This window comes from Podarcis erhardii (genome assembly GCF_964252035.2).
Source record: "Podarcis erhardii genome assembly, chromosome: 2".
In the NCBI taxonomy this organism is placed as follows: Eukaryota; Metazoa; Chordata; class Lepidosauria; order Squamata; family Lacertidae; genus Podarcis; species Podarcis erhardii.
The window spans coordinates 120,885,679-120,899,676 of record NC_138498.1 but is presented as its reverse complement, the minus strand read 5'-3'; the positions used below and the strand labels follow the sequence as shown (position 1 = coordinate 120,899,676).

At 47.9% G+C, this 13,998-nt stretch overlaps 1 protein-coding gene and 1 long non-coding RNA gene across 5 annotated transcripts in view; one reads left to right on the top strand and one right to left on the bottom strand.

Moving 5' to 3' along the window:
- LOC309337333 overlaps positions 1 to 13,998 on the top strand; it is an 86,864-nt gene that overhangs the window by 25,559 nt on the left and 47,307 nt on the right. The gene's annotated exons all lie outside the window — the stretch shown is intronic.
- Positions 1 to 13,998, bottom strand: part of LOC309336990 (major histocompatibility complex class I-related gene protein-like) — a 73,727-nt gene that overhangs the window by 25,078 nt on the left and 34,651 nt on the right. The window contains exon 1 of one of the 4 annotated variants that reach the window (XM_081853581.1): positions 13 to 36. The exons of the other annotated variants lie outside the window; for them this stretch is intronic. Coding sequence (XP_081709707.1) covers positions 13 to 21 — 9 coding nt within the window. The 5' untranslated portion in view covers positions 22 to 36. Of the gene's footprint in view, positions 1 to 12; positions 37 to 13,998 lie in introns of those variants that run through there. 4 annotated transcript variants of the gene reach the window in all.

The window sequence follows — 13,998 nt, the reverse complement described above, 5'->3', positions numbered from 1 at the left end:
AGATGGGGAGACCTTTGGCATTTGTCCCTCTTGGCCTGGCCTGGCCTGGGCCCCCTCCAGCCTTGGAAAGACCCGTCTCCCTCAGCCTGCAGGACAAAACCCTGAGCCTCCACAGCTCTCTTCCTCAAGACCAAGCGGCCAGGACTCCTGGGTCCCCTTTGGGAGGAGACTCGGCAGGAGCCAGGACTCCTGGGTCCCCTTTGGGAGGAGACTGGGCAGGAGCCAGGACTCCTGGGTCCCCTGTGGGAGGAGACTCGGCAGGAGCCAGGACTCCTGGGTCCCCTTTGAGAGGAGACTCGGCAGGAGCCAGGACTCCTGGGTCCCCTTTGAGAGGAGACTCGGCAGGAGCCAGGACTCCTGGGTCCCCTTTGGGAGGAGACTGGGCAGGAGCCAGGACTCCTGGGTCCCCTTTGGGAGGAGACTCGGCAGGAGCAGGACTCCTGGGTCCCCTTTGGGAGGAGACTCGGCAGGAGCCAGGACTCCTGGGTCCCCTCTGGGAGGAGACTCGGCAGGAGCCAGGACTCCTGGGTCCCCTCTGGGAGGAGACTCGGCAGGAGCCAGGACTCCTGGGTCCCCTTTGGGAAGAGACTCGGCAGGAGCCAGGCCTCCTGGGTCCCCTTTGGGAGGAGACTCGGCAGGAGCCAGGACTCCTGGGTCCCCTTTGGCAGGAGACTCGGCAGGAGCCAGGACTCCTGGGTCCCCTTTGGCAGGAGACTCGGCAGGAGCCAGGACTCCTGGGTCCTCTTTCTGGCAGGCAAAAGGCATCTTCCTCTCTAGCTGACTATGCCTTCAAAAAATGAGTATTTCTATCCAGGTGGCATTCATGTTCTCCTCATAACGGCCCTGACAGGCCCAAGGTCCCTGAGGGATATTCGTGGCTGTGTGGGGATTTGAACCCAGGACTCCCAGGCTCCCATAGCCCAGTCAAACCACAGCCCCACACTGGATCCTTGCAGGCTTCTCCACCTCTCAAGACCAGGCCTGCAGGGACATCTCTCCTGACATTATTTTTGTCCCCTTCTTGGTATTGTGTGGAAACAGCAACAAGTCTTCTTGCCCCTTAAAGGCTAAGAAATAGATGGCATAAAAACCTCCTTGGTGTGTTTCTCCGTTCCAAACTGAATTGTTTTCCAGGGGACTTTGTCCCCTTCTGCTCCCTCAGCAACCTCTGAGTCAGGTTGGAAAGTCCCAGGGCAGTTCCCAGAACAAGGTCTTTTTATTTTTAATGTTTGTTTTCATTTTTACATATAAGATGAATGGCTGAGGGTGCAGTAAACAGTCTTTGGCGAGTTCCAATAATCTATATTTCATTTGCATGCCAAGCTAGCAGAGGAATCTCAAGTGACTGCATCTCAGGCTGCTTGACTGACATTTCTCACAGGAATTGAAGAACGGAGGCAGATTTCACTGAGAAAATCCTCATCCTCCATTAACACTGGTGTTTGTGTGTTTGTTTCCTGCCCTCCCTCCCTCTCTCTCTACCACAAAACACCCTGATCCATTTCTGCACAGTCCCTAGTTGTATTTTCTCGCTTTACCCTTTTTGCGATCCTCCGCTGCCCCCTGCCGGCTGCTTTCTTCCCCAGCTGAAGTGGAAATCAGGTGATTTCTAGGAAATCCTTCAAGGGACCAGTTGAAGCAAGTCATGGGTTGCAAAAAAATGGTCAAGGTTCCCACATACGTCACAGCTTTGGAATCGGTGCAAGTGGGTGTATGCCTACCTATGGTATGGAAAAGCGGAAATATATAAAACTTTTACAAATCACGTAATCAGAAAAAACCTATTTAGAGTATGGGGAAAGTATAAAAACTTATTAGAAAGGAAAACACCACTGTGGATATCCCCAGTGGAAGCTACAACCAGGAAAAGAATAAATATGGATAAGCAGTGGTTACCTTACAGTGAAATTTTAGATCTTACAGGACAGGAACCAAAACTGAGAAATCTCGAGGAATTAAGAAATCTGGTTACCAGTTACTACAGGTACATCACATTAATGAATTGTTTAAGATAGATAGTAAAAATGGCTTTGCAGAACAAAAGTCTCAGTTTACCGAAGATCTTTTAGATACAAATGTAAAAGTATTATCAAATATGTACAAACTTCTGTTGGAGTGGGAAACGAAAGAGGAATTTGTGAAATTTATCAGGATTAAGTGGGCACGGGATGTGGGTCACAATATTGATCATGATTTATGGGGAAAGTTGTGGAAAATAAATATGAATTTTCCGGCAAGTTATGCGATAAAAAATTGTATGATGAAAATGGCCCACAGATGGTATTTAACACCCACCAGATTGGCAAAAATGTCCCCTATGGGGGAAACTACAGAGAGGAAAAATATGTTCCTCAAGGGCCACAGGTGAAAAAGCAAGAATGAGTGAGATAAAAATTAGGCAAATTGAAGGCAACGAAACTAGTTTACTTGGAGGAGTTCATGTGGTCCCACTCCCAGTGGGTCACCCCCCCCCCCAGAAGGCTGTGGGGACCAGGCTAGAAGTCTCATGAACTGGAGGCCGCCAGCCCAAAAGAAGGGGCTGCTTATTTCAGATGAAACTGTGGCCATGAAGCTCCTGATCTGCCGCTTCTCCTTGCTGGCTTCCTCCTTGGCTGTCAACAGAATCTGAAGCAAGAATCCCTCTCATCTCCTGCAGGAAAGTCGCCTCTCTCTTCAGCCACTCTGTTCCTTTTCTCTTTCAGTTTCAACTCCTGAGAATCTAAGTATCCCTCCTCCCTGCCAACCATCCCTCCCTGCCAGTTTCTTTACCACCTCACAGAGAAGGTGGGTGGAAAACACTCAGCCAGAGCAGTTAGACTGCTTTTATACATTCCATGACATAGCATCCGCTTGGCCAAAGGCACAGGCAGGCAGTAACAACTTAGCCTATTTCATGTTGTTGTTGTTGTTTAGTCATTTAGTCGTGTCCGACTCTTCGTGACCCCATGGACCAGAGCATGCCAGGCACTCCTGTCTTCCACTGCCTTCCGCAGTTTGGTCAGACTCATGATTGTAGCTTCGAGAACACTGTCCAACCATCTCGTCCTCTGTCGTCCCCTTCTCCTTGTGCCCTCCATCTTTCCCAACATCAGGGTCTTTTCCAGGGCGTCTTCTCTTCTCATGAGGTGGCCAAAGTATTGGAGCCTCAGCTTCAGGATCTGTCCTTCCAGTGAGCACTCAGGGTTGATTTCCTTAAGAATGGATACGTTTGATCTTCTTGCAGTCCATGGGACTCTCAAGAGTCTCCTCCAGCACCATAATTTAAAAGCATCAATTCTTCGGCGATCGGCCTTCTTGATGGTCCAGCTCTCACTTCCATACATCACTACTGGGAAAACCATGGCTTTAACTATAACGGACCTTTGTTGGCAAGGTGATATCTCTGCTTTTTAAGACGCTGTCTAGGTTTGCCATCGCCTTTCTCCCAAGGAGCAGGCGTCTTTTAATTTCGTGACTGCTGTCACCATCTGCAGTGATCATGGAGCCCAAGAAAGTAAAATCTCTCGCTGCCTCCACTTCTTCCCCTTCTATTTGCCAGGAGGTGATGGGCCCAGTGGCCATGATCTTCGTTTTTTTGATGTTGAGCTTCAGACCATATTTTGCGCTCCTCTTTCACCCTCATTAAAAGGTTCTTTAATTCCTCCTCACTTTCTGCCATCAAGGTTGTGTCATCTGCATATCTGAGGTTGTTGATATTTCTTCCAGCAATCTTAATTCCGGCTTGGGATTCATCCAGCCCAGCCTTTCGCATGATGAATTCTGCATATAAATTAAATAAACAGGGAGACAATATGCAGCCTTGCCGTACTCCTTTCCCAATTTTGAACCAATCTGTTGTTCCATATCCAGTTCTAACTGTAGCTTCTTGTCCCACATAGAGATTTCTCAGGAGACAGATGAGGTGATCAGGCACTCCCATTTCTTTAAGAACTTGCCATAGTTTGCTGTGGTCGACACAGTCAAAGGCTTTTGCATTGTCAATGAAGCAGAAGTAGATGTCTTTCTGGAACTCTCTAGCTTTCTCCATAATCCAGCGCATGTTTGCAATTTGGTCTCTGGTTCCTCTGCCTCTTCTAAATCCAGCTTGCACTTCTGGGAGTTCTCGGTCCACATACTGCTTAAGCCTGCCTTGTAGAATTTTAAGCATAACCTTGCTAGCTTGTGAAATGAGTGCAATTGTGCGGTAGTTGGAGCATTCTTTGGCACTGCCCTTCTTTGGGATTGGGATGTAGACTGATCTTCTCCAATTCTCTGGCCACTGCTGAGTTTTCCAAATTTGCTGGCATATTGAGTGTAGCACCTTAACAGCATCATCTTTTAAAATTTTAAATAGTTCAGCTGGAATATCATCACTTCCACTGGCCTTGTTATTTGCAGTGCTTTCTAAGGCCCATTTGAATTCACTCTCCAGGATGTCTGGCTCAAGGTCAGCAACCCCACTACCTGGGGTGTACGAGCCATCCATATCTTTCTGGTATAATTCTGGTATTCTTGCCACCTCTTCTTGATGTCTTCTGCTTCTGTTAGGTCCTTACCACTTTTGTCCTTTTTTATGGTAATCTTTGTACAAAATGTTCCTTTCATATCTCCAATTTTCTTGAACAGATCTCTGGTTCTTCCCATTCTGTTGTTTTCCTTTATTTCTTTGCATTGCTAGTTTAAGAAGGCCTTCTTGTCTCTCCTTGCTATTTTTTGGAAATCTGCATTCAATTTCCAGTATCTTTCACTATCTCCCTCACATTTTGCTTGCCTTCTCTCCCCCGCTATTTGTAAAGCCTCATTGGACAGCCACTTTGCTTTCTTGCATTTCCTTTTCATTGGGATGGTTTTCGTTGCTGCCTCCTGTATAATGTTGCGAACCTCCATCCATAGTTCTTCAGGCTCTCTGTCCACCAAATCTAAATCCTTAAACCTGTTCCTCACTTTCACTGTATATTCATAAGGGATTTGATTTATATTGTATCTTACCGGCCCAGTGGTTTTTCCCACTTTCTTCAGTTTAAGCTTGAATTTTACTGTAAGAAGCTGATGATCTGAGCCACAGTCAGCTCCAGGTCTTGTTTTTGCTGACTGTATAGAGCTTCTCCATCTTTGGCTGCAGAGAATATAATCAATCTGATTTCGATGCTGCCCATCTGGTGATGTCCATGTGTAGAGTCGTCTCTTGTGTTGTTGGAAAAGAGTGTTTGTGATGACCAGCTTGTTCTCTTGGCAGAACTCTATTAGCCTTTGCCCTGCTTCGTTTTGAACTCCAAGGCCAAACTTGCCAGTTGTTCCTTTTATCTCTTGATTCCCTACTTTAGCATTCCAATCCCCTATAATGAGAAGAAAATCCTTTTTTGCTGTCATTTCTAGAAGGTGTTGTAAGTCTTCATAGAATTGGTCAATTTCAGTTTCTTCAGCACCAGTAGTTGGTGCATAAACTTGGATTACTGTGATGTTAAAAGGTCTGCCTTGGATTCGTATCGAGATCATTCTATCATTTTTGAGATTGCATCCCAGTAGAGCTTTCGGCACTCTTTTGTTGACTATGAGGGCCACTCCATTTCTTTTACGGGATTCTTGCCCACAGTAGTAGATATGATGGTCATCCGAACTAAATTCGCCCTTTCCTGTCCATTTTAGTTCACTGATGCCCAGAATGTCAACATTTACAGTGGTGCCCCGCAAGACAAACGCCTCGCAAGACGGAAAACCCGCTAGACTAAAGGGTTTTCCGTTTTGGAGGCGCTTCGCAAAACGAATTTCCCTGTGGGCTTGCTTCGCAAGACGAAAATGTATTGCGAGTTCCTGCGGGTTTTTTCCCCTCCCCCCCTTTTTCTAAGCCGCTAAGCCGCTTATCAGCTGATCCATTGATAAGCCGCTTAACAGCTGATCGCTAAAAGCCGCTAAACTGCTAATAGCGCTAATCCGCTAAGCTGTCAATGGGCTTGCTTCGCAAGACGAATAAACCGCTATACGAAGAGCCTCACGGAACGGATTAATTTCGTTTTGCGAGGCACCACTGTATTCTTGCCATCTCATTTTTGACCACCTCCAACTTACCCAGGTTCATGGTTCTTACATTCCAGTTTCCTATGCAATATTTTTCTTTACAGCATTGGACTTTCCTTTCGCTTCCAGGCATATCCGCAACTGAGCATCCTTTCGGCTTTGGCTCAGCCGCTTCATCAGCTCTGAATCTACTTTGACTTGTCCTCCACTCTTCCTCAGTAGCATGTTGGACACCTTCCAACCTGAGGGGCTCATCTTCCAGCATCGTAACTTTTATATGCCTGTTGTCTTTGTCCATGGAGTTTTCTTGGCAGGGATACTGGAGTGGCTTGCCGGTTCCTCCTCCAGGTGGATCACATTTGGTCAAAACTCTCCATTATGACCTGTCCATCTTGGGTGGCCCTGCTCAGCATAGTTCATAGCTTCTCTGAGTTATTCAAGCCCCTTCGCCACAGCAAGGCAGTGATCCATGAAGGGGTTTTGCGAGTTACAATAATCTAAATTTAATTTGCATGCCAAGCTAGCAAAGGAATCTCAAGTGACTGCATCTCAGGCTGCTTGACTGACATTTTTCATTTTTAAAAAAAATAATATTTATTTCTGTCAGGGAACTGCCATCGGAGAGACAGGTGGTGGACAGGCTCCAGGAGAATAGGAGAGAATCTGCAGCAGAAGAGGGAACCAGCAGGGGGAGTGCAGGAGTCACAGCGGAGGGGAGGCTCTGGGATGCTTCCAGTGAGAGTAGTGGAGAGGTAACGGGACCCCCGTTGGGAACTCCCACCCTTCGCCGGAAACTGTCACGCAGAGAGTCACGAAGGCGCATGTCTGTCAAACAGCTTTTATGTTGGCGTAAATTCCGTAGACGCCCACTGTCAGATTCTACCAGCGACTGACGGAGTCATGCTTTGGGGGCTCCGTTAGTGCATCGGTTTGGATGACCAGCCAAACCCCAGAGGGATCAAGCTTTTACGCACAAGCAGCTCATTATCCCATCACAGCAATCTGACAGACTTTGAAAGCAGCTTGTGCAAGCAGAAGGCATCATGAGCGAACCAGCCGGAACCGGAGGAGCAGGAGCTGGAGCTGGAGCAGGTCCAAGCCTGGAACAAAGGTACAGGGCGTTGGAGGTCCAGCTGGCACTGCAAACGGCGAGGCTCGAGGAGAGGAGGGCTCAAGATGCAGATAAGGGGAAGACCACCCCACTTGCCAGACGGGTGCCTGGACTGGTGCAGAAATTTGGGGGGGATCCCCGGAACTATCAAGCCTTTAGGACAGAGATGCAATATGCTCTCAATCTACTGTTTGATGACTTCCCCGACGAGAACTCTAGAGTGGCGTACGTGATTGGCCATCTAGAGGGAGGGGCGAGGGACTGGGTTCGGCCCCTGATGGCAGCCAATAATGAAATCTTAAAGGACACAATGAAGTTTTTCCGCGCCATGGACTTGATGTTTTCCAGCGAGATCGAGCAGGGAGTGGTGCGCAGGCAGTTAATGGCGTGTAAACAGGGGAGCCGATCTGTACGTGAGTACTGGACTGAGTTCACCATGCTGATTCATAGACTTGGGTGGGACCTTGCTAGTGAACCTATTCAAATGCTGTTTGAAGAAGGTCTCTCTCCGGCAGTGAAAGATGAACTTTCCCGGGCGCCTAGGGCGGAGTCTATGGATCAGCTGACTAAATCAGCGCTGTCCATTGGGGCACGCCAGGAAGCTAGAGCTATGGAAAAGCGGGAAGGAAAGGGGGAACGTTGGAAGGACTTCCGCATTCCAGAGATTCCGGAGCAGCCTTTCCCGCCAGCAGAGCCGATGGAACTTGGAACAGCGCGCACGCGCGCAGTTTCAAACACCAGTGAAGGGCGGAAGAAGGAGGGAAAGAGCGGCAAGAGATGCTATCTCTGCCAACAGCCAGGTCACTTTGCCAGAGTCTGTCCGCAAAGGAAGGAATGGCAAGGGATGGCGGGAACTGTTGGGGGGAAGGAGGAAGAAGAAATCACGGAGCAAGTAAAAGCCAACGCCTGGTTGCCAACATCAGGGCACAGCAGCCAGGCCAGGGAGTAATGAATGTGCCCACGCCGGAACCTCCAAGACCAGCGCTTGTGATAGAGGTGTTGCTGGAACTGGCAAACGGACACCCACTGAAGATAAAAGCGCTATTGGATTCAGGTAGCTCATGTAATTTCATGAGCAAAGAGTTTGCAGCTGCACACCAGATACAGACTATCCCATTGAGTAAGCCTTTGCAGGTTACCACGATTGATGGGAGGGAGCTGTTGGGAGGAGAAGTGAGCCAACAGACTGTACCAATGATAATGAGGGTGGCACGACACACCGAACTGATAGCGTTTAACGTAGCCACCTTGGGAGGAGCTCCTATTATCTTGGGTATGAGCTGGCTGGCGCTACACGATCCGCTAGTAGGCTGGCATCAGAGAGTGGTTTCCTTTGGATCAGCACATTGCCTAGAACACTGCAAGGAGGGAGAGGCTCAGGCAGGCGCCAGGGCCACTCTAGCAGGGATGGAAGTGATGGACAAGGGGAGGGTGCCACCACAATACGCTGACTTGCTTGACGTATTCAGCGAAAAAGAAGCAGATAAACTGCCCCCGCACAGACCCTTTGATTGTCAAATTACCTTACTCCCAGGAGCACAATTGCCAGTGGGCAAGCTGTATGCAATGTCAGACAGTGAGATGCAGGAGTTAAGGGAGTTCATTGACAAGAATCTCAAGCGAGGTTTCATCAGAGAGTCACAAGCGGTGGGGGGCAGCCCAGTGTTCTTTGTGGACAAAAAAAACACGGGCAAGCCCAGGCTTGTATGTGATTTCAGGGCCCTAAATGCAGTGTCAGAACCAGTGACTTTCCCTATGCCCAGAATTGATGACATTCTAACACGGGTGAGAAAAGGGAAAATTTTTACCAAGCTGGACCTTAGGGGGGCATATAACTTGATACGTGTGAGAAAGGGGGATGAGTGGAAGACCACTATGTTCACCCCCTTGGGGGCCTTTGAGTACACCGTTATGCCTTTCGGATTACAAGCGGGCTCCGCCTGTTTTCAATCATTCATGAATCACGTCCTGGGGCCACTGCTCTACAAGAACTGCGTAGCGTTCTTAGATGACGTCCTGGTGTACTCAGACAATGAGGAGCAGCATGTGCGAGATGTAAGAGAGGTACTGAGCAAGCTGCGAGAAAACCGGCTGTGGGTGAAACTGGAGAAGTGTCAGTTTCATACCAAGGAGGTGGAATTCCTGGGGTACCGGTTGTCTGACAAGGGATTGGCCATGGATCCCAGCAAGGTTCAAGCGGTACTGGAATGGAAAACACCAAAGACCAAGAAGGACGTGCAAAGGTTCCTGGGCTTCGGAAACTTCTATAGGAAGTTCATCAAAAACTTTGCCCATTTAACAGCGCCCATCACGGATTGTCTTAGTAGCAAAAAGAAATTTGTTTGGACGGGAGAAGCGCAGCAAGCGTTCGAACGCTTAAAGCAGGCGTTTGCGTCGGAAGAGCAACTTTTGCACGTGGATCTACAACAACCAATGAGAGTGGAGACTGACGCGTCAGACCGAGCGGTGGGGGCCGTTCTTCTCCAGCCGGGAAAAGATACGTCTGAATGGAGACCGTGTGCATTCTTCTCGCGGAAGTTGAACAAATCAGAGAGGAACTACACAGTGTACGACCGAGAACTGCTCGCCATTCATGAAGCATTCCGGAAATGGCGGCACTTGCTGATTGGGGCGCAGCACAAGGTTCAAGTCCGAACTGACCACAAAAATCTGGAATACTGGAGAACAGCCCGAGTGCTGAACCAGAGACAAGTGAGATGGGCCCAGGAGTTCTCCAAATTCCACTTTGAGATTCGTTACGAGAACGTGAGGGCGGACGCTCTTTCCAGGAAACCTGAGTACTTAGAGGGGGAGGGAGCGCCTGAGGCAAGGCATGTAATCCCTGAAGACCGCTGGGTGTGTGGGGCGGCATTGGTGGGGCAGAGGGAACTGATAGAGGGTACGGAGAACGATGAATACGCCCAAGAGAAACTCAGAGAGCTCCGGAGGACAGAGGAGAACACAGGGGGGTTCGAAGAAAAGAACGGGGCGTTGTATTACAAAGGGGCACTGTACATACCCGACGGGGAACTGAGGGGCAGAGTACTCAAGCAGTTGCATGACAGCCCCACAGCGGGACATTTTGGACAGCACAAAACCATGTGGTTGGTTACCAGGGAGTTTTGGTGGCCCAAGGTGAGGGAGGACGTACGGGAATATGTCAGGGGTTGCGACAGGTGCCAGCGAGCGAAAGGAGAGAGGGTGGCGCCAGCGGGGCTATTACAACCCTTACCCACGCCCGAAAGGCCATGGGAGGCAGTATCCATAGATTTTATGACGGACCTGCCAAAATCCAAAGGCAAAACAGCTGTCATGGTGGTGGTAGATCAATTAACCAAGATGTGTCATTTTATAGCTTGTTCACATGCAGTCACAGCGGAGGAAACCGCCAAGTTGTTTGTAGAACATATTTTCAAGTTGCATGGCGCCCCCTTGAGGGTTTTGAGCGACAGAGGGAAACAATTTACTTCCAGGTTCTGGAGGATACTTATGAGCTTACTGCACGTAGAACTCAATTTCTCAACTGCCCGGCACCCAGAAACCAATGGGCAAGCGGAAAGGGCAAATGGGGTTTTACAACAATACCTGAGGTGTTATGTAAAAGACAGAGAAAATGATTGGGTGGATAAGTTACCTCTAGCAGAATTTGCCTACAACAACGCGGAGAACGTGTCCACAGGGATGAGTCCCTTCCTGGCAAATTATGGGTGTCACCCCCGGGCATTCCCAGGAGAGGGAGGGGAGAGGTGGAGCGTGCCGGCGGCGGAATATTTTTTTGAAGAGATGGAGGCGATCCACCGTCAGCTTCAACTTAACTTAGAGAAAGCCAAGGAAGAATATAAGAAGCAAGCAGACAGAAATAGGAGGGAAGGTGAAACTATAAGGGTGGGGGACCGGGTGTGGTTGTCCACCCAAGGGCTACCGTTCAAGGGCGGGAGTAAGAAATTGAGGCCCAAAAGATTGGCACCCTTTGAGGTCATACAGCAGGTCAACCCAGTGGCATTCAAACTCAGGCTGCCCAGTCACATGAAATTACACCCAGTATTTCACAGGTCATTACTGTCGCCGTACCGAGAGGGACGTGAGTGGGGGGAGCGTGAGAGAGAGGCCACCCAAACGCCCGTGATAGAAGAGAGAGAGCGCGACATGAACGTGGCAGGAATCATTGATTCCAGGTGGAAGGGGAATCAGGTGGAATATCTGGTAGAATGGGAGGGGGAAGCAGAGTCGGAAAACACTTGGGTACCAGCAGAGGTAGTCAATGACGAGGTTTTAATAGAAACATTTCATCAGCGTTTCCCAAGAAAACCGCAACCCGTGGCTCGATTTAGAAGGGAACACTTTGGGACCACCGATGAGGAAGGAGAGTTTGAAGGGTTCCCAGAGTCAGGGGTGGGTGAAGATGCCGACTCCGACGAAGAAGAGGAAGACGGGGAGAGAGACGGTACGCCGTGGCTAGAAGTGTTAGAATCCTCGGACGACGAGGAGAGTTCCTTCAGGGGCTTTCCGCCCTCACCGCCAGTGGGAGAGGAGGCGGGAGGGGGTGAAGGGGGCCCTGGGGGGGAGGTGGATGTCAGGGAACTGCCATCGGAGAGACAGGTGGTGGACAGGCTCCAGGAGAATAGGAGAGAATCTGCAGCAGAAGAGGGAACCAGCAGGGGGAGTGCAGGAGTCACAGCGGAGGGGAGGCTCTGGGATGCTTCCAGTGAGAGTAGTGGAGAGGTAACGGGACCCCCGTTGGGAACTCCCACCCTTCGCCGGAAACTGTCACGCAGAGAGTCACGAAAGCGCATGTCTGTCAAACAGCTTTTATGTTGGCGTAAATTCCGTAGACGCCCACTGTCAGATTCTACCAGCGACTGACGGAGTCATGCTTTGGGGGCTCCGTTAGTGCATCGGTTTGGATGACCAGCCAAACCCCAGAGGGATCAAGCTTTTACGCACAAGCAGCTCATTATCCCATCACAATTTCTTTTAAACCTTACAAAAAAAAAAAAGAAAGAAAAAAAGAAAAAGAAAAAGAAAGAAAAAATAATACATTACAATATACACAACGCAACATTAACACATTAAACTAAACAGAACAGAACAAAAACAGTTTAAAAACATACATCATACCATTTCAATGTCTTATCCTTCATTCCCTTGTTTCCTCGACCTCCTCTCACCTCCCTTTTTGTATTCCAATTCTATTAATTGTTTCAGCAATTCCTTTCCATCTTTCTATATTTTCTGTCTTATAATTATCTTAACTTATTTTAACCTTATTTTCCATTAATACTATAATACTTATTTATACTTGACTCCTTATAACATTTCTACTAAAGCCATATAATTTCATTCCAACATTTTTCTAACACTCATTAATTTTACAATATTTCTATAAATAGACTTTAAACTTTTCCCAATATTCTTCCACCATCTCTTTTCCCTGGTCTCGGATTCTGCCAGTCATTTCCGTCAATTCCATATAGTCCATCAACCTGGTGATCTTCTGTCCGAGGCTCTTAACTCTTTTCCAAGTCCCTTCTGCATGTCTTCTTCATATTTATACATGCACTTTACTTTGTCTTCTGCTGATCTTATTCTTAATTTCCTTCCTTTGATGCTGAAGAGTAGATCTCGGGGAAGCTCCAACCTAGCAATGTTTTTATTTCTTCTCGACAGGTCAGCCAAATCTCCGTAGTTAAAACTAAAATCCAAAAGATGTTTCAGGACGTGTTTCAAAATTCCTCCAAATCTGAAGGTCCCCACAACTCCAATCTCCTCCTGACCCAGGTCCAGGTCCCAAAGGTCAGTAAATCCCTGCATGAGGGGATCTATCCAACTTTCCTTCTCCAGTCCAAGCAGGGCTCCAATCCTCAAAATCTGACTTTCTCTGAATTCACTCATAGAAGGCAACAACTTATAGTCATCAAATTGCCTCTGTAAGACTGGGGCTCTCTCCCTCTCCACTTGTATTACTTTAGGTTCAACAACAACAACTTTCTCCCTCGCGTTCTCCACAGTTTGCCATATCAAAATAGATTCCTGTGTCGATTCCTGAATAGTTTCTGTATAAATATTCACTTTTTGTCCAAAATTAGTCACTTTTTGACCCAAATTATCAATTTTAATAGTCATCACATCCATCTTCTTGTGAAGCTGTTCCAATGAATCACTTATTTTACAAAATGCAGTCACTAAGGCTTCTTCTGTCGACATTCTTAAACAATCCAAGGTCAATCCCTGGTTCTCACGATATTTTATCTTGCAGCTGGAGATCCCCCCAGATCAACTCCTGTAACAGCTTCAAAGCCTCCCTCTAGAGGGAAACAATTTCTATTTGTATCAATCCTTTTAGGCACAGTTCAAGCAATAAAATTAGTTTCAATTTTCAGTTACTTTTACTCCTTTTTAAACACAGAAGGAGACAATGGAAACAATGTATTTCTCTTATTTAACTAGCTGTCAACAACAATTAACTTTCCCAAAACATCGGTCTTGCTAGCAGCCCGTTTCCAGGTTCAGAGCGGTGGTAATTTAACTTTCTTCCCTCTCTCCTGCAGGCTTACGCGATCCAAAATTTCCCCCCTCTTCTCCTGCTTCCAAGGGAGGTTTAATAATTTTAGCCGACGGAAGTTTAATCCTTTACAGAGGACTTCCAAGACTTTAGCTTACAAGCTCTTTGCTTCAATCTATTTACAAAAGGGGAAGGCGGACTTCCTGTTTAGAGCTTCCCCATTTCGATGCCAAATTAAGACGTTTAAAAATCCAATTTTCCGTTCTACTCACGGGTAGTTGTTTAGAATCAAATTGTCCGCAGGAAAAAGTCAGCGCTCTCCGGCAACAGCAATGCGGCTTCACTCCGTGAAAAAAGTAATCAATTCGAAGCACCGCACCGCTCAACCCAC